The sequence below is a fragment of the Mus caroli genome, unplaced genomic scaffold, assembly GCF_978045245.1.
Source record: "Mus caroli unplaced genomic scaffold, Mus_caroli_1 scaffold_11, whole genome shotgun sequence".
In the NCBI taxonomy this organism is placed as follows: Eukaryota; Metazoa; Chordata; class Mammalia; order Rodentia; family Muridae; genus Mus; species Mus caroli.
The window spans coordinates 108,127,959-108,150,839 of NW_028227266.1; the positions used below are offsets into that span (position 1 = coordinate 108,127,959).

The following is a 22,881-nucleotide window of genomic DNA, read 5'->3' on the forward strand; positions in this document are numbered from 1 at the left end:
GGAGACCAGCTCTTGTCTTAACTGCCAAGCCTTGTCTCTAGTCCCTTGGTTTTATTTCCTTTGAGAGGTGGTGTCATGTAACCCAGGTTAGCCTTGAGCTCACCATATTGTTGAGGGTCCCTTACATTTGTCCCTCAAGTGGCTGAGCTATGGGGTTTCTTTCTTTGTATAATTCTGTGTTTTGCATGTGGGTGCATGTGTGGTAATCTGATGAGAATGACTTCTATAAACTTGGTCAATAGTTGGTGGAACTATTTTGGAAGGATTAGGAGGTGTGGCTCCATTGGAGGAATTGTGTCACTGTCAATAGGTTTTTAGATTTAAAAGACTTGTCATTCCCATGTTGACTCTTTGCTTCCTATGTGCAGACCAAGATGTGCACTCTTCACTGTTCCTGTCTCCATGTCTTTGCTCCACCCTATTGACTCTTAATCCTTTTAAGCCATAAGCTCAATTAACTTTAATTTTCCATCTTAAGGATTTTTAAGACAGGGTTTCTCTCTATACATATACATACATAGCAATGACTGTCCTGGAACTGGCTCTGTAAACCAGGCTGGCTTGTACTCAGTTCTGGCTGACTGTGTCTCCCACGATATGGGATTAAAGGTGTGCTCTCCCACCACCTGGCTTTTAATAATTATGTTTCTCTCTCTCTCTCTCTCTCTCTCTCTCTCTCTCTCTCTCTCTCTCTCTCTCTCTCTCTCTCTCTCTTTTATGTGTGTTGCTACTTTGCCAATATGTACGTTTGTGTGAAGTGTACCATATCCCCTCGAACTGGAGTTACAGACAGATGTTAGCTGCAGTCTGTGTGCTAGCAATTGAACCCAGGTCTTCTGGAAGAGCAGCCAGTGGTTTTCAGTGTTGAGCCATCTCTCCAGCCCATATGCCCTTCATTTCAAAAGTGGTTTGAGAGAAAAAATAAGTCAAGAATTCAAAAGAAAACAGTGAGGAGAGGTAAATAGGATGGTTTAAATGCAGAATTGGGAAAGGATTAGTATAGTCTCAAAAAAAGTTTTTTTAATTTTAATTTGCCACATGGCTTCTGTAGTAATAAGCTGCCCACATGGCCTGGTTCTGAGTCAACCCTATAGCAATGAAATGACAGATGTCACAACCAAATGGTTTTTAAAATTTGCCATAGGTTTTGTTTCAGAGATAGGTTCTCCTAATGTAAACTGGTTTGCCTGTAACTAGCTGTGTAGACCAGGTTGGTCTCAGAACTCAGATCTTCCATCTGCTTCTCACTCCCAGAGTCATGATTAAAGGTGTACACCACCAAATTCGGCCAGTTCACTGCTTAGAAATACTGAAATCACCAGCCTGTGCTTGCAAATAGACCTTTATTATCATTGAGGAAGATGACACACAACACACTCAGTTTTCAAAAGCACATTTCAGGAGCAGTTTTCAAGAGTTCAAGGTATATGTCATCAGATAGCAGCAGGAGGGACAATTTGTCATCACTCCAATTATGCTCACATCATCACATAGTACATTGTTAATGAAGCTGCAAAGGGGGAAAAAAACCAAGATGTCAGTACTCAAATGGGAGATTTATCAACTGATAATTAAAGGACTGTCTTTTCATCACAGTCCTGAATCTGTTTAAAAGTTTTAAATACTTTTGTGTTTGGGGGCTGGAGAGATGGCTCAGTGGTTGATAGCACTGACTGTTCTTACAGAGTTCCCGAGTTCAATTCCCAGTAATCACATATTGGCTTAAAACCAGGTGTAATGGCATCTGATGCCCTCTTCTGGTGTGTTTGAAGACATCTATAGTGTACTCATATACATAAAATAAACAAATAAAAAATACTAAGTTGTCATGTGTGTAGGTGTCCACTTGTGTGTGTGTATCTCTGTGTGTGTGTGTGTGTGTGTTTGTGCTTAAGCATGTGTGTACCTGAGTGGGTATGTGCTTATGTGTGCATGCCTGTGTGTATGCGTGTGTGATCACAAACATGTGTGCCTGTGTGCTTGCATACATGGGTATGTGTGGCTATCTGTGCTTGTATGTGTGCATGTGTGTGTGTGTGTGTGTGTTTGTGTGTACACGAATGCATATCTATGCTCCTGTGAATTGAGTGAGTAGATATTAACTTGTGGGAATTAGTTCACTCCTTTCACCAATAGGTTCCAGAGACTGGACTTGTCTGGCTTGGTCGCAGTTGCCTAAACTGTTGAGTCATCTCAGGTTATTTTTGAGTAACTGTGCACATTGGCAAAGGATGTCTATCATTCATAGCATGAGATTTAATCCCAGCCGTCTGCAATAGACCTCTGCCCCATTTCTCAATTATCAGTTGTTCAGTACATTTCTTAGCTTAAGAACAGAGAGAGCAGCCTGGTGTGATGTCACTGATCTATAAATCACTTCAACTTAGGAGCTGAGGACAAGGAATTGACAGAGTTTGAGGGAGTCTGAGGTTAGTCTAGGCTACATAGAGTGACCTTGTCTCAGAAAAAACCAAAGATTTAATTTATAAATGTATGTTAAAGTTGAGTTGTGTTCCCTTTGCGAAACTTGGTCCACTCAGGGTGAATATAGCAGTGCATCCCCTCTGCAGTAGGGCCGTGAGATGGTAGGGCTCATGTCAGTCATTCTGTTCTTCATGACAGAGAAAAACGTCTAATAGATCACTCAGAAACTCATAAGTGTAAGGCCTGCCCTTGGCAATGATACAGCCTCTGCCATTGGACTTGCAGACTCTAGTCAAACCTGACATCCACACCCTAATTCTGCATTGCACTGAGACGGTATAAATGGCACCCCTACATCTCTCACCTGGGATGTGGCAGACACAGCAAAACTCCCTGAAATTTTGGGGTATAGTTCATTATCAGAATTCATTCTTTACATGTGGAAGACCCAGGATTCACTCCCCAAGCACAAGAAAAAGTACCTTCCCCATACTGGTAAGTCAACAGAGAGTCAAAAGCAGGTCAAGCCAAAATACATTAAGTTCCAACCATTTACACTAGACTCAACAAGAACAAGTTTCTAATAGTTAAACCAGAAATGTGAAATTAGAGGGGCATTCCACCTGATCATCTATAGAATGACAGACCCCAATGACAGGGGATGTTTCAGCACATCATAGAAGCCAGAAGGACATTGTAGAGCCCTTTCCAAATCCTGAAGGAGAAGAAACTAATACCAATTTAAAAACCTGAGACTGAGTGAAAGGGGATGGTTCAGGAGTTCAAGGTACTCCTTGGATACATAAACTTTTAGGCTAGCCTTAACTACATAGCAAGCTTGAAGCCAGTCTTGGGGTATAGAAGATGTCTCAAAACCACAATATATGTACATGCTCACACACACACACTTTATATAGCCAAGGCCTTCTAAAGCAAAATGACAAAACTGAAGGTATCACAGTATCAGATTTTAAAATATATTACAGCAAGTTGCTGTGACCAAAGCAGAATGAATGATGCTGCCCTGAAGCACACATATCAGAGCCTAGGAGAAGAACCTGCACTTTTATGGTTTGTTAATTATTTTAAGGATAAGGAATAGGCTCTTCAATAGATGATGTTAGTAAGATTAAAAAGACAACACATTCTTATCCTTCCCACTACTCAATAATTCAATAATCAACTCATAACACATTGAAGAAAATACTAGATTTTAAACTGGAAAACCACTAAGAGAGAATCTGTAGAAAATGTTCCATGACTCCATCTAGGCAGAAGTTCTTGACTAGGGATTCCCAGGTACCAGCAACCAAAACAAGAATTTACAAATGGGACTGAGTCAAACTACAAATTCTCTCCACAGCATAGTGGAGGAAACAAACAAATAACACACGAAAATGTACCAAACACTACCACCACTACCACCACCAATAAACAATCAAGTGAATGAAGATAACGCCCATAGAGTATGGGGAAAATATTGAAATAAAGTTTCAATTGTACAGCCCAGATTAGCATTAAATTTGAAAGTAGCATAGGCTAGCCTCAAACTTGAGATAATTCTCCTGTCTTAGTTTCCTGCATACTGGAATTATAGCTCTGATCCACTATGTTCAGAGGGAGAACTATCTTCAAGTCATACACATAATATAAATAGTAATGGTAAACTTTCATGTGCTATTGACCTTTTTAAAAAAGGGACTCTGGGCGAACATCTTTAGTCCCAGCACTCTGGAGGCAGAGACAGGTAGATCTCCAGGTAGAGATAAAGGCCAGCCTGTTTCCAAGATGCAGAGTTTACACAGAGAAATCCTGTAAGGGGGTTGGGACCCATATTTTTCTTTTACTTTTTTGGAGATGGGTTAAAGGTGTTTTGAAAAACTGACAATCAACATTCATTTCAGCAGCCTGTGTGGAGGGTTTGGGTCCTGTACCACCACACCATGATCACTGAAAATAATTTGGATGAAGGCAAGTAAAAGTTAAAGAAAAATTAGCCAAATGGAGATGATGACAGCTCACTGATGAAGGAACCCAAGTTTGGGCCACACTCAGGAGAACCCATCCTGCCATTAAAGACAAGATATGTGGAAACAAGATATATAAGATGTTCTCCAACTTCAACTGTAGGCCTGAGACTGTTGACATAACTGTATGTGCTGAGTTCCCAGAACTATCAATTCTTCCTTTTCCCTCCCTACCTTCTTTCTTAATATATAATCTTGCTCTATAGTCCTGGCTGTCCTGGGACGCAGTATGTAGACCAGGCTAGTTTCAAACTGACAAGATAGCACCTTGGCTGCCTCCTTACTGCTGAGATTAAAAGTGTGTGTTGTGCTTAGCCAGTTTCTATTTGTTTGTTTGTTTGTTTGTCATGGTTTTGCACTGAACCCTATCTGGCTGCCAAACTTGCTAAACAGCAGAAGATTACCTTGAACTTCTGGATCCTATTGACTCTACTACTTAAATTTTAGACATTTATAGCACAATGTCTGTTCTGTGTGATGCTGAAGATCATAAATTTAGTCATATATTTTATTGAAAGTTCATTTCTCTTTGAAAATGCCTTTTTATATAGACCTTTTTAAATGCTTACAATAGCTTTCAATACATTGGTGTGAAGGTGTCAGTTAGATGCCCTGGAACTGGAGTTACAGACAGGTATGAGCTGCCATGTGGATGCTGGGCACTGAACCCAAGTCCTCCGAAAGAGCAGCCAGTGCTTTTACCTGCTGAGCCAACTCTCCAGTCCCAGAAATGCTTTCAAATTAATGTCCAATTTAAGTCAAGAAGCAGAGCTTACCTGGATGGTGGCAGATATTTCTTATTTTGCAGTCGATAACACTTCCTTAGCAGTGAGCTACTCTCCTCCCATGCGTATATATCGAAAGAGCCATCATTACAGGTGACAATGACATGAACAGGGTCCTTCAAAGAACATCCAAGTGATAGTAGGCTAGAGTCAATGTCAGATCAAAAGACAGGGAGAGAGCCTAGGAGATGGCTCATCAGGTAAAGGCACTTGCTGAGCAAGCCTGATGCTCTGAGCCAATGTGAAGGGAAAAAGAAAGAGACTAACACCAGGAAGTCTGCCTTGACCTCTGCAAGTGCTCACACACAGACAAATGCATAAGTGCACACCCCAACAGTATGAAGTTTAAAAAATATAAATCTATTTAAAACACACACATACACACACACTGGAGGGAAAAAATTCCAAACATACCACCCATAGTCTCAAGATCTGCTCTGGGCAGTACTGAAATGTCTGCAGACGGAGACCATTTATGTCAAAGAGCAAGAGAGAGGATCCAGTTGAACAAACAATCGTGTCCTTTTCACTAACTCCCATCCATTCTGCGCGCTCCTTGTAGTCTTGCAAAGAGAAACTTGCTACCAAATGTCCTGTTCCAAACAAACAGAAAATACAGAGGCAATTTTTTCAATCATTTAAGTAAGAGCAATATCCTTAATGCTTACTGAAAAGCATATCCCTCCTTCCATGGCATGCTAGTCTGAAAGAGACAATGAAAACAGTCCATTGATCTGTCAAGTTTATGTCCTGTGAAGTCCATGTCCTTGGACATGGAAGGCAGGCCATGAAACAGTGAAGATGTGGACAGTCAGTTGCTTAAACATTGGAAAGACAACTGTACTGGGAAAGGAGAGTAGAACCCAGTCCCTAGTGCATGACAGAAATGAAAGCATGTCTCCCCTGGAAAACTGTAGATTGCTATTGTAGTGACCATCAAACAGGCACAAGTTCACATTTGGCCAAGGAGCCTCCTGCTCCCTTTACAAAAAACACCATGTGGAGCATGATCATAAGGTGATCCACAATCAGGCACAGTCCAGTCGATCTCCAAGTTCAAGGCCAGTCTAGTCTACAGAGCAAAATCCAGGTTAGCTATGGATACCCAGAGAAACTCTGTCTTCAAATACTAAAAATGCAAAACAATGACACACATTTATAGCTTACTATGAGCATTTGTGGGAGACACAGGAGAAATGAGGATTTTTTTTTTACAAATTGGTTTTACATTATTATGTGTGTGTAAGTATTCATTCCAGAAGCACACATGTTGGGGTCATGGGACAACTTGAGGCATTTGGATCTCTCCTCCATCCTGTGGTACCCCAGGAATTGAACCAGGTTGTCAGGCTCCGTATGTAAGTGCATCTATACTCTAAGCCAGTGCTTCTCAACCTTACTAATGCTTCCTACTGAACTGTAATACAGTTCTCATGTGGCAGTGTGGGGAGGGGGGTCTGCCCTACCATAGAGATACTTTCATTGCTACTTCATAATGGTAATTTTGTTACTGTTAAGATTCATGACTTAAGTATTCTTGAAGATAGAAATTTGTCATTGGGGTCACAACCTATACATAGAGAACCACTGTCATAAACATTTTGGTACCCCATAATATAGTTCGTTATTGCTTGTCATTTGGTGTTTTTGTTTTTGAGACAAGGTTTCACTATGCATCCCTGGCTAACCTGGCACTCACTGCATAGATCAGGCTGGCGAGGAACCCAGAGATTCTAATTGTTTCTCATCCTGAGTGCTGGGATTTAAGGTGTGCACTACAAATTATTGGTCCTTTATTTTTATTTATTCACTTCATCAGTGTGTGTGTGTGTGTGCACATCTGTGTGGACGAATGTATGCATGTGCACATGCTAAACCATCTTCGCAGCTCCATCTGTTTTGTTTGTGAGACAGTACCCTCTATGAAGTTTTCCTGACTCAGTCGCCTGATTTGGGGCAAGTGCCATCATGTCTGGCTTGAGAATTTTCCAAGGTTTACCTTGAACAGCTACTTTGTTCCTGATTTCTTCCAGCTTCATATCAAATGTGCCAAATTTAGTGGAGCTTGAGAGTTCATTTCTGGACATCAACGTTATCCTGTCTTCCCTTCTTGGGGTCCAGAAGAATCCTTGGCATAATGGAAATTTGAGACTGGTAGACACTGGGTCAGAAAATTCTGATGTCCTCAGTAAGCTGTTCATGTAAACCACCTGCAGAAAATATTACCCAGTGGAATCAATGAAGAGTAAATCTCGGCAGCCTGGCACAAGCACACTCAAGACAAGGGGCTTTCGAAAGAAACCCAGGAGTGGCTGCATCTGTTCTTCACCCAGGACAGGGCAGAACTGTCACTGCTCCCACTCAGGGAAGAAATATCTCACCTTCTTCCTGCCCCTCCCATCATATTCAGAGACAGAATGAAGTCCCTGACCCAGGTCAAAGGGCACTTCAGTTATCCTACCTCAATGGATACATCTGACAGAGCTTGGTTAAGTACATTTTTCCTGTGCAGAGGACCAGTCCAGGGTTGTTCTGGACTTTTTTTTTAACTGAAGAATTGAGACTGTATAAAACTAAATAAATATGCAAGGGCCCTCAGGAGTACTTGACCTGTGAACAGACCATTGCTCTCCCAGTACCTAACAACCAGGCACCAGAGAGCTGGCAGTTAAGAGAGAAGGCAGTATATAAAGCATTGGGTATGGTAGCACTTATCTGAAATGCATCAGCTACTGTTGATCATGTCAGCCAGTGATTGAAAATTGCTTTCTATCCAGCAAAGGTGTCTGGGGACTGTTATTTCACCTGTCTTCATCCTCTGGCTGAGCCACATTTCAAGGACACTTTACTAATAGACATTTGCCATTGTGATTGGTCACGTGACTGTTCCCAAGCACATTACTCTTTCCTTACTGTAGGGTGGCTTTCCTCATGATAGGGCTTTGGAGAGGGGGAGTGGTCTGCCTAGACTTCCCTGAGGACTGAACTTTCCCACTGTCTGCCACCTTCACCCTGGAGTTGCTATAACCCACCTACCTTTGTCAAGGCTTGTGGTTTTCTTATGATCAGCAAGACCCATTTATTTTGAGGAGAGCACTGGAGTTCATCAATACCGTATGGGAATACATTGTGTCTGGAAATGAGGTGTAAGTCAGGAATCCTAAAGATGTAGAGGTTTCCCGAGATATCACCTACCTGAAATCAGAGCAGCAGCAGCACCAGGTCAGTGGGGAAAGGTTAAGTATGGAGGAAGCAGTGTTATCTGCACTGTGTCATCAAGTCCAGTAATGAGACCCAAAGCTGTGACCAGCCTGCCTTACGGAGTGTTTGGGGTGAATCCAAGGAATAAGACTCCCTAGACCTGGGGGTTGACTCAGTAGGTAACTCTGTGTGTGTGTGTGTGAGAGAGAGAGAGAGAGAGAGAGAGAGAGAGAGAGAGAGAGAGAGAGAGAGAGAGAGAGAGAGAGTTGATACATACATGTAGTACATGCAGGCAAAATATTCATGCACAAAATAATTGTTTTTCCCTTTTGAATTTTTTGAGAAAGATTTCTCTATGTACCCCTGGGTATAGTGGAAATTACTCTGTAGACCAGGCTAACCTCAAATGCAAGAGATTCATCTGCCTCTGTGACCTCTGAGAGTTAGACCACACTAGTCTACCCAGTGAGTTCTAGGCCAGCCAGGGCTATATCATGATACTCTGTCTTAAACTCATGAGGTAGGGTGTGTGTCAAGATTCTCCACCCTAAAACACTTCCCCAGGACTCACTGGGACATTAGCATTATCCATTTTTCTGTATATGTGATAAAATTCACATTTTTCTCTACTGTCTCTAACCAAATCATGGATTCAGGACTAATAATCATTTCAAAGACAAAAAGATATAAAATCACTTAGAAAAAGTGTGTGTGTGTGTGTGTGTGTATGTGTGTGTTCTTGTGCTTGTTATTTCTATACTTAAGCATGTGTATGTAGATTATATACTGGGACATATATGGAAACCAGAGAAGGCTGCCAGGTACCCTGTTAGACCACCCCTCTCCTGATTTCCTGAAAGAGTCTCTTATTGGACCTGGAGCTAGGCTATCTTGGCTAGCAGCCATCTAGTCCCAGTGATCCTTGTGTTTTCATCCCCAACAACACTGAGGTTACAGGCACATTTAGCCACATCCCACTTTTTATGTGAGTGTCAGGGATTTGAACTTGGATCTTCACGCTTGCACAGCAAACACTGCTATCCACTGAGCTACCTCTCCCTAGATGCCAGGAAAGAATTTTAATGTGTCAAAGGCTAAGGGATAGTCATGTTTATGATATATTGTGATTGACTCTCAGTGTTCACAGAGACTCTAGGAAGGCAAGTTGAGATTTGACAATAATGGTACCTCAAATTGGCAAGTATTTTGTTCTGTGTGACTATTCCAGATTTAGTTGCGGGGGTGGGAAGGGACATGTCACTTACCAAGACAATTGGGTCATCCTTTGTATACACAGCTTTCAGTATTTGACACGGAGAGAATATTCTCTTAGTTGCCAGAGCATCCTTGTTGTGACAGTCCCATAGTTTGATAGTTGCTCTTATATCTACAGTGACCGCAATGTGCATCTCAGGGAGGGTAGTCATCAGCTCAATATAGGATTTCTGTACTGGGCTTTCCCAGGTCATAGCACCCTGGAGAACAAGAGCATCATGTTGTCTGAGCACCTCTAGTTCAACTGCTTTAACTCACCAGCTTTATTTTGCAGCCTTGTCCAGACTGGAACACCATCTTACTTACAAGAAAAGAGTATGAAAGTTCTAAGCATCCCTCACAGGATGTGGTAGCACAGGCCTAGACTCCCATTGTGGGAGGGAGAGGCAGGAAGGTCAGTAGCAGCTTGAGGCCAGTCCTGTGTACAATGTCAAGTTTCAGGCCAGTTGGGATTACATTACAAGACTATCTCAAAAAAGTAAAGGAAACACAGGGCTGCAGAGATGGCTCAGTAGTTAAGACCACTAGCTGTGCTTAATGAAAGGAGCTTGGTTCAATTCCCTAAACACCCATTGTAGCTCACAATTGTTAGTAATTCCATTTCCAGGGGATCTGACTCCCTCACATGGAAATACATGCAGGCAGAATACCTATGTCCATAAAAATAAAAAAGAATCACAAAGAAGAAAAACAACATCTATATTATTTGTGGCATAAATGGACAGGAAAACAGGACTCATGCACTTAGGAGGCAGAGGTAGGAGGGTCCCCATGAGTCCATGATCAGCCTGAACTCTAGGATAGCCTGATATCATCCTAAACAGCATCCTCCAACCCACTGACAAAACCTAAACCAAACAAAACCCATAAACTCCAAAACCTCCAACCCCAAGATCATCCTCTTCATTATGTTACATTTCCAGTGTGTTGTAAGATACAATGTTTATCAACATTGAGACCATAACAAAATAAAAGGCCCTTTGCTGGGTATGTTGGGACACCACATTAGTTCCAGCACTCAGGAGGCAGAGGCAGGCAGATATGTTGAGTTGGAGGCTAGCCTGGCCTACATAGTTCCAGACCAGCTGAGACTACAGGGTAAGAACTTCTCCCAGACAAGCAGAACCAAGCAACTTCAAGAATGGATTAATGTTCACTGCATTAGGTTCTACATCATACTAAAATAAAAAAATAGTTGAGAGAACAGAGGATTCTTAAGAAACACACATTGAGGTTCCAGCATTCACCGAGTTCTCTCCTACAATGGCTCAGCAACTGGCCATCTCAAAGGTCAGAGTATACATAGAAAGAAACTCTTGCATAAACCAGCAGGGACTGCACAGTGGCAATCTGGTGTCATAACACTGAGACAAGCAGGAGTAATGTCCTCAAGAACCATAGGCATGGCCCATCCTGTGTTCTTTCTCACTGGTATTAGGGTCCCCACCATCCCTCTCCCAGGTCATCATATGGACCCCTAGCACTCACAAAACCATAGAGAACAGAGATTATATCTACATACTGTGAGGCAGCCAGGGCAACAATGCTACCACAGCTCTAGCCCTGTTTCTTCCCCTAAGACACTCATCCCAGGAAGGTTCCAGGAGATCTATGCTCATGGCATCTGCATGGTATTGAAACAATGTCAGAAAGGTAGATCAATGGAATAGAACTGATAACCCAGAAATGAACACACATAACTACGGTCACTTGGTCACAAAGGAGCTAATACCACCCAGTGGAAAACTTAGATTTTCAACAAATGGTGCTGGTTCATCTGGCAATCAACATGTAGAAGAATGAAAATTGATCCATTCTTAACTCCTTGTAGAATGCTCAAGTCCAAGGACCTCCACATAAAACCAGATACACTGAATCTAATAGAAGAGAAAGTGGGGAAAGTTTCATACACTTAGGCACAGGGGGAAAGTTCTTGAATAGAACACCAATGTCTTATGCTCTATGATCAAGAATTGACAAATGGGACCTCATAAAATTGGAAAGCAATTGTAAGGCAAACAATACTGTTAATAGCATAAACCAGCAACCAACATATTGGGAAAATATCTTTACTAATTCTCCATCCAATAGAAGGCTAATATCCAATATATACAAAGAACTCAAGAAGTGAGACTCCAGAGAATGATATAACCCTATTAAAAATTGGGAACAGAGCTAAATAGAGAATTCTCAACTGAGGAATCTGGAAGGGCTCAGAAACACCTAAAGAACTGTTCAATATCCTTAGTCATCAGGTGTTGGGAGCTATTAATACAACACAATTGTCCTGATGTCTGAATTGGACCTCTCCCCATGAGAAGAAACGTGGGTCAAAAGCAGGCCACCTACGCACTGCTCTGAGAACAACCACAGAACGTTCCAGCCCTAAGTCAGTGCCAGATGTCCTGACTACAAGATGTACCCTGATACCAGCATGTTCCTGCTTCCCTGTGTAGTTGCCAAAAGAAAAATTTCCGCTGCCCCATCCCTCCTGCTGAGAAGTACTTCCTCTTTTTCTGCTGCCCCATCCCTCCTGCTGAGAAGTACTTCTTTCTTTGCTTGTGCATTTCCAATGCCCCTTTTCTCCTGCTGAGAAGTACTTCCCCTTTTGCTTGTGCATGTAAGCCTTGAGCCTTGCTGAATACAGTGACACCTTGATGTTACTCAGACTGTTTACATTCTCGCACTTGGTGTCCATCTCTCCCTCCCCCCATTTGGATCTTAGGAGAATGTCCCCTCAAGATCCTCGAATAACTGGACTGCTAGATGGGTCAATCAGGTAAATGCAAACCAAAATAACCTTGAGATTCTACCTCACACAAGTCATAATGGCTAAGATCAAAAACTCAGGTGACAGTAGATGCTGGCAAGTACGTGGAGAAAAAGGAATACTCCTCCTCCATTGCTGGTGGGATTGCAAGCTGAACAACCACTCTGGAAATCAGTCTGGTGATTTTTCAGAAAATTGGACATAGTACCACCTGAGGACCCAGCTATACCACTCCTGGGCATATATCCAGAAGATGCTCCAACATGTAATAAGGACACATGCTCCACTATTTCATAGCAGCCATATTTATAAAAGCTAGGATCTAGAAACAGCCTAAATGTCCCTCAACAGAGAAATGGATACCAAAAATGTTGTATATTTACACAATGGAATACTATTCTCAATCACTCTTAACTATAGAATTAATGTGTTTCTCATAGTAAACAATATAATCAACTATCATATTCACATGGTCAAATTTTAAAGTTTTTTTAATTTGTCTTTTAAATGAGAAGTTATAATATTTCTCATGCTGCCAAATGTATATATATATATATATTTATATATTTATAATATATCTGTTATTATATATATAACACAATTACATACATATATTTATGATATATATTATATATACATATATGCACGTGTATATATAATATGTATAATATATACATATATGTATAAATATATTCTGTCTCCCATAAGAAAATATCCCCTGTTGCTCCTCTGCTCCACAAATCGTTTTTGTCTTCCTTAATCTCATCTTAAAGAGTGTCAATGCTGTTAACAGATTAATCTATTTGTAAACTTATAAGCTCCAGTATACCCAATCAGTTCCACCTCTCATGGACCACACAAACTCCATCTAGATAAGTACACCTGCCAATCAATAGCCTAAGTTTCTACCTGTTAACTATTTCAGGGGCTGAGACTGCTCTACTGTTACCTGGGATCGGGAGTCCTCTCACCCCAACCACCAAGACATAAATGTTTCAAATGTACACCGCAGAAAATTTCTTTTTTTCCCAAAAGCATTTGACTTTATTCTCTTCCTCAAATATACATAACTGTTCCAGCACCTTGCTATATCCAGGTGTTTACTCAAAATCTACCTCCAGGACAGCTCCAGAGAAGCAACTCACAGATGTGTCAGCGCCTGCTCTCACAGACACGGATGCTTCTACTAGACCTGCTCCTTCCTACCCACAGATGGTACCACAGATCCTGGACAGCAACGAAACAAGAGACTCTCCTAAGACTAGACCAACACCCATCCCCATTTTCTTAGTTTTTCCAGACATGTGGCCCCAAAGTCAGCAGAAAGCAACTAAAGATCACAATGAACCTATTTCTGATTCACCTTTGCCTCTTTTTAGTTTCTCCTTTTAAAAATTAATCCAAAATGGAGGCATGTTAGCATTTCTTTAGAGCTTCTCCCAACAGTTACTCGGCAACAACCAGGTAGACCTGGCTTGCTATAAAAGAAGCTGTTTGACCCCTCCTTGCTCTCTCTGTCCCTTCTGTCTGGTTGTTTTCTCTCCTTAACCCATTTTTCCCTCTTTCCTCTTCCCCCTTCCCTCTCCACTTTTGGTGACCTGCCTCTCCTCTCCGCTCCCCTCCCCTCTCCTCTCCCCTCCTCTCCCCTCCCCTCCCCTCCCCTCTCCTCCCCTCCCCTCCCCCTCCCCTCTCCTCCCCTCTCTCCCATTTTCCATTTCTCCCTCTCCAGCTTTCTCTGTCTCTACTGCTTTCTCAACTCTGCTTCACAGAACCTACATAAATTCTATTCTGCACAATACACATTGTATGTCTCCTACCTCAGGGGAAGGTATGCCTCAGCATGGGCCTCCCTGCTGAGGCATACCTCCCACCTCACTACACTTTGCTCTGCAAAACATATCCTAGTCTTTTTAAGAACACAACACAGTCTACTTCTTTCTCTGTCTACCCTGGACTGTTCTAGGAATCTCTGGCCATTTTCTCATATGTATAATAAAAAGCCTTTATTATGTCATTGAGCAGTAATGTCTACAGTTTCTTTGCTGTACCCCCAACAATGAGAAAAAAAAATCAAAGCATTTCCAGAAAAGTCAGGAACAAGACTAGTATATCCACACTTTCTACTCACAGTTATTATGGTATTGTTTTAGCTAGAACAATAAAACAAGAGAAACAAATAAAAGGGAGGCCAATAGGAAAGAGAAGCCAGAGTTTCTTCATTTGCAGACACTATGAGGCTGTATTTTGAGACCCTATGATTCCTCTGGAAAACTCTGAGAGCTGATAAACTTCCCCAAATTGGCAGGCTGTAGAAATAACAAGGAAAAAAAATCAGTGCCCTTCCCATGCAGTACTAAACAAAGTGAAGAAGGATCAGAGAAGCCTTCCCATTGACATCAGCCTGGACCACCACCCTGAAGGGGCCTGCTGGGCATGGTATGCTCTTTTGATCCCAGCAGGCACAAGTTAGCAGATCTCAGAATTCGAGGCCAGCCTGGTCTACACAGTTAGTTTCTCTCAAGGCTCTTACAAAGTGAAACCCTGCTCCAAACCAGAAAATCAACAACAAACAAACCCTGATGGTTCAGCAGTACAGAGCAATTAATGCTCTTGCAGAGGACCCTAATTGGGTTCCCAAAGCCTACACAACACCTGACAGCCTCTGGCCTCTGCCAACTGGCACCAACCATAGATTAACACAAGCACACACATATATATAATAAATATATGTCTCAAAAAAAAAAAAAGGAATACCTAAGAGTACACCTGACCTTGCATGAAAACAAACTCTATGATGAAAACTTTGAAACACTGACAGGCCCTGCACAGGTGGCTAAGCAGGGGACTGGAGTTCAGTGCCCACAGGCCCAGTGCCCACAGCTTACAGTCATCTGCAATTACAGTTTTTAAGGGACCTGGCTCCCTCTTCTGACCTCCACAGGCAGCAGATAAACATGGATTGCACATACATATATCCCCTGAAAACACTCATACATAGAAAATAATTCATTCTAAAAATAAATAAATAAAAAGTAGGAAGAGGGAAAAATCAGGTGTGGTGTTGCAATGCTTTGACCCAAGCACATGGGAAGCCAAGGTAGATGGATCTGTATGGGGACTTCTGGGACAGACTGGTGTGTACTGGGGATCCTGTCTCATCATCCTCAAAAACAAAAACATGAAATTAGAATTCATATGAGGGAATGTTTTGCTACTTGTCAGCCAGACTCACCTTGTGAATATCCCAGGTAGAAATCCTGTTCACGGAAGTCACCATACAGACAGCAGACTTCCCTTGTCCATTTCTTGTTAAGCCATGCCTTGAGATATAACATGGATGTGCCCAAAATTCTGCAAGGAAACCGCAACAATATGTGGACACAAGAGAGTTGAGGGACAACTCTAACTGAAGGAGGTATGTTTCCCTTCCCTCTGCCATGCAGAAGGCTTAGATAACAGCTGTGGAAAGGATGAAGAGAGAGGCAGCCAAGCACACTGCAGGCTGGTCATTGGTTCAGATACATTTATTCTTTAGTCTGTTACTATAGATATAAAATGAGTACTGGGGTTTGGCTTTAACTCCTGGGCAGAGTGCTCAGTTTGGTTCCTGGAGGCTTATAAACCTTAAACTGGTACTCATTTGGATGCAGAAGAGCCAAAGTTCAAGGTCATTGTTTGTTTTTATTACATGAAGGGTTTGAGATCAGCATGTGGTACATGAGATCCAGTGAGAGAGAGAGAAAGAGAGAGAGAGAGAGAGAGAGAGAGAGAGAGAGAGAGAGAGAGAGAGAGAGAAAAGAAGAAGAAGAAAGAAGAAGAAGAAGGAAGGAAGGAAGAAGAAGAAGGAAGGAAGGAGAAGAAGAAGGAAGGAAGGAAGGAAGAAGAAGAAGGAAGGAAGAAGAAGAAGGAAGGAAGAAGAAGAAGAAGGAAGGAAGAAGAAGAAGAAGGAAGGAAGAAGAAGAAGAAGGAAGGAAGAAGAAGAAGAAGGAAGGAAGAAGAAGAAGAAGGAAGGAAGAAGAAGAAGGAAGGAAGGAGAAGAAGAAGGAAGGAAGGAAGAAGAAGAAGAAGGAAGGAAGAAGAAGAAGGAAGGAAGAAGGAAGGAAGGAAGAAGGAAGGAAGGAAGAAGGAAGGAAGGAAGAAGGAAGGGAGAAGGAAGGAAGGGAGAAGGAAGGAAGGAAGAAGGAAGGAAGGAAAAAGGAAGGAAGGAAGAAGGAAGGGAGAAGGAAGGAAGGAAGGAAGGAAGAAGGAAGGAAGGAAGAAGGAAGGAAGGAAGGAAGGAAGAAGGAAGGCAGGAAGAAGGAAGGAAGGAAGGAAGAAGGAAGGAAGGAAGAAGGAAGGAAGGAAGAAGGAAGGAAGGAAGAAGGAAGGAAGAAGGAAGGAAGGAGGAAGGAAGGAAGGAGGAAGGAAGGAAGGAGGAAGGAAGGAAGGAGGAAGGAAGGAAGGAGGAAGGAAGGAAGGAAGAAGGAAGGAAGGAAGAAGGAAGGAAGGAAGAAGGAAGGAAGGAAGAAGGAAGGAAGGAAGAAGGAAGGAAGAAGGAAGGAAGAAGGAAGGAAGAAGGAAGGAAGGAAGGAAGAAGGAAGGAAGAAGGAAGGAAGAAGGAAGGAAGGAAGAAGGAGGAAGGAAGAAGGAGGAAGGAAGAAGAAGGAAGGAAGAAGAAGGAAGGAAGAAGGAAGGAAGAAGAAGGAAGGAAGAAGAAGGAAGGAAGAAGAAGGAAGGAAGGAAGAAGAAGAAGAAAGAAGGAAGAAGAAGAAGAAGGAAGGAAGGAAGAAGAAGGAAGGAAGGAAGAAGAAGGAAGGAAGGAAGAAGAAGGAAGGAAGAAGAAGGAAGGAAGAAGAAGGAAGGAAGAAGAAGGAAGGAAGAAGAAGGAAGGAAGAAGAAGGAAGGAAGAAGAAGGAAGGAAGAAGAAGGAAGGAAGAAGAAGGAAGGAAGAAGAAGGAAGGAAGAAGAAGGAAGGAAGGAAGGAAGAAGAAGGAAAAAGGAAGAAGGAAGAAGAAGAAGAAGGAAGGAAGGAAGAAGAAGGAAGGAAGGAAGAAGAAGGAAGAAGAAGGAAGAAGAAGAAGAAGAAGAAGAAGAAGAAGAAGAAGAAGAAGAAGAAGAAGAAGAAGAAGAAGAAGAAGAAAATCAGGTGGAGAGTTGTACCAGTCTCATGAAGGCATGCACCAGTTCTTGAAATGAGCCCAACCTAGTCTACAGATAAAGATCCAGGCTCGACACAGCTATATAGTGAGACCTTATCTTAAATAAACAGAAAAAAATAAAATTCATCCTTTCAGGAGAATGGATTCCATTAAGTTTTCTTCTGACACACAAACACTGTGTGATTACACACCTCACATACACTAACACTAAAATAATAAATGTAAAAAATTTCAAAGCATCTCTTCATCAGAAAACTGGTCTAAGGAAGTTTTTTGAAAAAGATAAATACTAAAGCCTATTTGGTAATTTCCCCAGTAAATTTTCTCTATACTCTGGGAAGGGTATGAAGCCTTCAGGGAAAGGGGACAATAGATCTGGTTTTAAGATGTTGAACAGGGGCTGGTGAAATGGCTCAGTGGGTAAGAGCACCCGACTGCTCTTCCAAAGGTCCAGAGTTCAAATCCCAGCAACCACATGGTGGCTCACAACCATCCGCAACGAGATCTGGCGCCCTCTTCTGGAATGTCTGAAGACAGCTACAGTGTACTTACATATAATAAATAAATAAATCTTTAAAAAAAAAAAAAAAAAAAAAGATGTTGAACAACCACTCAGCAGATCACATAGTAGTACCATGGCTAGACTAGTACAGCAGGCCCATGCTGTTAAACTACAATTCCCTTCCTCTTATTAAATGAGAATTTAGGACTGCACAAATTGGGAAAAACCAAGTGGGTATCTCTTCTAGAGTACCCAAGCTTATACCAAACTCCACAGGAATTTCCTTGTAAGTGAAATCTTCTGGCTTTGCCCGGGACTTGGCGTGTTCTTGCCATGTTCTGTAAAAGAAGAACTGCTTCCATGTCTCTTTGCCATGGAGCTGTAGGGTGAGCATGTCACAGTAGAGCCATCTCTTCTGACACAACTTCCTGCAATGCACAGTTGCATTCCCATCAGGCTGACCCCAGTCACCTCACCTTAGAGCCATGGTTACAGTGAGCAAACTTTTATTCACTAACCATCCTCACGCAGCAGAGGTCCAGGCCCAGAATCAGAAGGCCTCTTCTTCCCTCAGCCCCATCTTGTCCCCTCTTCCCACCCCACCCTGCCCCTCTCCTTACCTCCACAGGACATCACTGCTTGCAAGTTCATTCCAGTTCTATGGAGAGAAAAGAATCCTTAAACCAACAACTCCCTCCCTCTCCTGCTCTCAATTTGTTCTGGGCAGGGCCTACACAGGTTAATCAAACAGTCCTAGCTCTGCAGGCTGAGCCAGCCTGGGTAGACCTACCCCAGCAAACACAAGTCACCTTGTGAGAGCTCAGTGGAAGGAGGGCCAGGCTCAAAGTCTGACAAAGAATATCAGGGATAGCACATATTAGCAACATATCTCTGAAGTGCAGCCTGTTCCATTATTTTAGTAGAATTTTTTTTATATCACTGTTACTGTTACTGTTCTGAGATAGGTTGTCTAGTTGCCTGGGCTGGTTTTACATTCTTGTGGTTGATTTTGACCCAAACTCCCGATCATCTTGCTTCCACCTCACAAGTGCTTCAATTACTGACATGTGCCAACACTCCTACCTCAATTAACCATATTTGAGGTCTTCAGAATGGATAATACTAACCCATGAATCTTAGATATATCTATTTGCTATTCTGAAGGATGGAGGTCCTGTTGATCAAGAGAAGCAGCTTAGTCCCTGAGACACTAATGTGTCAGAGCTGAGTTGACAGGCCTGTAAGTTAAGTAAGTTTTAGGAGAAATTGAAGGAAGGGAGGAAGGAAGGAAGAAAGGAAGGAAGGAAGGAAGGAAGGAAGGAAGGAAGGAAGGAAGGAAGGAAGGAAGGAAGGGAAAGAGGGAGGGAGGGAGGGAGGAAAGAAGGAAGGAAGGGAGCGAGGGAAGGAAGGGAGCAAGGGAAGGAAGGAAGGAAGGAAGGAAGGAAGGAAGGAAGGAAGGAAGGAAGGAAGCCAGGGTGTGAGAGTGTGTCGCTGGGGTAGCCGAGACTCCAAGACTGAGTGGGAAAAGTCAAAAGGGCCTCTTGTAGGGTGCACCCAATGGAGGAGTTCAGCCAAGGAGCTTTTACCTTGTTCACTTGGGCAACCTGTAGCAAACTGTAGGCATCCAGATGGGAGAGGATTTTCATCATCGGCAAACTAGGCAAATGGATCTCCATCTTCAGTGGCCTAAGTCCACACTGACTCTTCTTTCTCCTCCCCAGCTTGCTTCGTTTTAAAGAGTTAGCCAAAGATTTAGCAGGATTTCCAACCACAGCCCATCAGGCTTTGGTTGGAGCAAGCTGCAGCTGTGTAGACTCTCAGCCTGACTCCCCTTCCCCTCTCACTGGAGCCAGATGCACTCAGCTGAGAGTGCTCACACCTGAACTCACTCCACAGTGATTTTCACTGTGTAGATGAGCTCACAACCCCTTCCTTGCACTGTGGAGACCAAAAGCACATGATCTGGGGCATCTCTGATTGATGATGTACTTGTAAGAACTTTCTAGAAAATCCGGAGTAACACACTAAGTTTCAACAGTTTCAATTGCTTATGTGAAGTCCGTTAGCTTTCTCCAAATTTCTGGTGTAGGGACTCTGGTTTCCATGTTCATGTCTACCTTGAGACCTGAGTTAGATTCGCAGGACCCACCTCTCTGTGCCTGCACAGCCTCTGAGATCATGTACTTGTGTACTTAGCTTTCTCATAGAAAGTGGCGGTCAAAGAGGACACCTGATGTTTCCTGCTGCTCTCTGCACATACACAGGCATAGGCACTCCTGCATATACTTTTACATGTACTGCACATGAATTCTAGTCCAGTCTAGGATAAGGAGAGAAAAATTACTGTTTTATTAAAAAGAGAAAAGTAAAAGTGTCATGCTGATTTCATTCATGCTGTTTATATTACTAAGTAGAAATCAGAATGAATTTTCATTCTAAAATTACCTTCACATGTGCATCCACAGGTAGAGCTTATGTCCTGGACCCTGGAAACTATGATCCTTTGTTCTTTAAAGACAACAACTCAATTAACCCAACACTATGATAGAGTGCACACACATACACCATGGACATATGCATGCATACATACTTACACACACACACACACACACACACAATGTGAATATATGTGTATATATGCACACAGCCAATTTTTCAACTGAGGTCTCTTTTGATTCAGATTGTAAACAGTTTTGATTACTGCAGACCCCACTGCTGGCTTTTCTGCCACAGAGTTGCAGGTTAGATGGTAAAGCACCAGCAAAACGAAAGCAGCCTGCAGAGGGGACTACAGGGCACACTACAGGCCCTGAAAGGGGCCAGAGTCCTCTTTGTGCTTCACTTTCTCAGTTTTCTTCTTTATCTCTTTTTATGTTCTCTTCTTTATTATTTTTGAGACAGGGTCTCACTCTCTACCCCTGACAGGTTAGCCTCAATCTTCATATATAATCTAGGTCCCAAAATTAGAGATCTGTCTGCCTCTGCCTCCCAAGTGTTGGGATGAAAGATATGTGCCTTACTTCATGGCTTTGACCTTTCTGCATGCATATTTGCTGAGCCAGCTGATGGTCCTGGCTTCTTTCTCTGAGTGACTGATTTAGATGTTCAAATACAGAGCTGTTGTAACTCCTCATAACAGTTTTGAGGCTTTGCTACTCCAGACACCTTAACAATGGATAGTATCCATTCATATTGGTTATCTGATTATTTTTACCTTGCGTACTTGTTTAAGGGGTGTGTGTATGATTGAATGAGCAAGAATATTGTCCTATGATCTGAGCTGGCTTAGAGTTCACTGAGGAGTTTAGGTTGGCCTCCAACATGAAATTTCTTGCCTGCAGAAGCCAGGAGAGGGCATTTGACTTCCTGGTACTGAGGTTGCACACAGGTGTGAGCCCCACGTGGGTGCTGAAAATCAAACCCAGGTCCTCTGGAAAAGCAGACAGTACTCTTAACCACTGACCCGTCTCTCCAAACCTAAAGAGATCCTTCTTCTTGTTTTATTTAATCCAGTAGTTCAATAATGGCCATCTGGGAAAGGAACCATGAGGTGACCAGGAGAGGGATGAGCTGAAGAACATTTTCTGAGGCTCTGATATTCACTGCACATTGCGAGCTGAAGATGGTTGTTGTAGTAGCTTCTTGTGGCAGATGAACAAGTGAGTGTAAATGAGATGGGGGAGGTGGGAAAAATACTCTCTGTTCCAGGTTTAGACATTGTTTATCTAACATTGTCAGGGCCCTGTTCTCTTCAGAGGCACTAGAAGACAATCCACCCCTTGTCTGCCAGTTCCCAGCAACTGCCCTGGCATCCCTGGACTTGAGAAGCATCACTCCATAATCTGTCCCTGCCGCCAGTCATGTTCTCATCCTGGTATACACCCTTCTCTGCTTTGTCTCACTACGTAGCTCTGGTGACTCAGGCTCACTATGTAGACAAGGCTGGACATGATCTCCCAGGGATCCACCTGCCTCTGCCTGCTGCTGAGTGCTGGGATTAAAGGTGTGTCCCATCATGCAGAAATTACTTTTATTTTGTTTTGTTTTGTTTTGTTTTGTTTTACTTCTAGACATGATTTCTCTGTGTAGCCCTGGCTGTCATAGAACTCACTCTGTAGGCCAGGCTGACCTCTACCTCAGAGATCTAGATGCTTCTACCTCCAGAGTGCTGAGATTAAAGACAAATAATCACCCAGCTGGGATATCTTTCTTTTTTCAGGTCACCTGTAAATATTGTCAGAGCACATCTGAGTAAATTAAGATATGTTACTCATTTGAGATTGATAACCCAGTAATATCTATGACTTTTTTTCATTATGTGAATGAGAATGTGTGTTTGTGAACTTGAGCACAGGTACACACAAAGGTCAAGGTGTCAGATCTTTCTGGTGCTAGAGCTGCAGGCCGTTGTGAGCTGTTCCAGGAGATTCTGGGCATAGGACTAGAGTCTTCTACAGAGGTGGTATGTGCTCTTAATTGATAAGCCATGTCCAAAGTCCCACTCAGGCATATATTTTATCATATTAAATGACATTCACAGCTTTGTCATATAGGTCATACAAGGCCCAGAGATTGGGACATAGATGTGTCTTTTAAAGGGACCACCATCACAGGCCACTGCAGTTACTATATAAAGGCATATTTGCATGTTCACGATGGTTGGAAACCCTATAATACCTCCTTAACAACATTAAGGAGGGACTGAGAAAGAGTGCACCCAGGTTCTTAACCAGTGTCTGCTGCAAACATTTGGGACCTT

General features: G+C 42.5%; 1 protein-coding gene across 1 annotated transcript; it reads right to left on the reverse strand.

Moving 5' to 3' along the window:
- Nucleotides 1–1,410: 1,410 nt before the first annotated feature.
- LOC110288492 (F-box/WD repeat-containing protein 15-like) lies at nucleotides 1,411–19,798 on the reverse strand. Its single transcript, XM_021154824.2, has 10 exons — nucleotides 19,709–19,798; nucleotides 18,743–18,780; nucleotides 18,387–18,550; nucleotides 15,715–15,833; nucleotides 9,703–9,912; nucleotides 8,273–8,431; nucleotides 7,236–7,446; nucleotides 5,651–5,829; nucleotides 5,228–5,352; nucleotides 1,411–1,510 (listed from the first exon to the last, which is right to left on the reverse strand). The coding sequence occupies exons 1-10, from the start codon at nucleotides 19,796–19,798 to the stop codon at nucleotides 1,411–1,413; spliced, it is 1,395 nt and encodes a 464-aa protein (XP_021010483.1).
- Between the last annotated feature and the right edge of the window lie 3,083 nt (nucleotides 19,799–22,881).

What these genes read in the sequence shown, in the direction of transcription:
- LOC110288492 (XM_021154824.2), bottom strand. Translation starts at nt 19,798, where the DNA reads ATGGAGATCCATTTGCCTAGTTTGCCGATGATGAAAATCCTCTCCCAT. An exon ending in AGGTTGCCCAAGTGAACAAG is followed by an intron (nt 18,781 to 19,708) that starts GTAAAAGCTCCT and finishes TTCTCTCCATAG; the next exon opens with AACTGGAATGAACTTGCAAG. An exon ending in AAATATCTGCCACCATCCAG is followed by an intron (nt 1,511 to 5,227) that starts GTAAGCTCTGCT and finishes CCCCCTTTGCAG; the next exon opens with CTTCATTAACAATGTACTAT.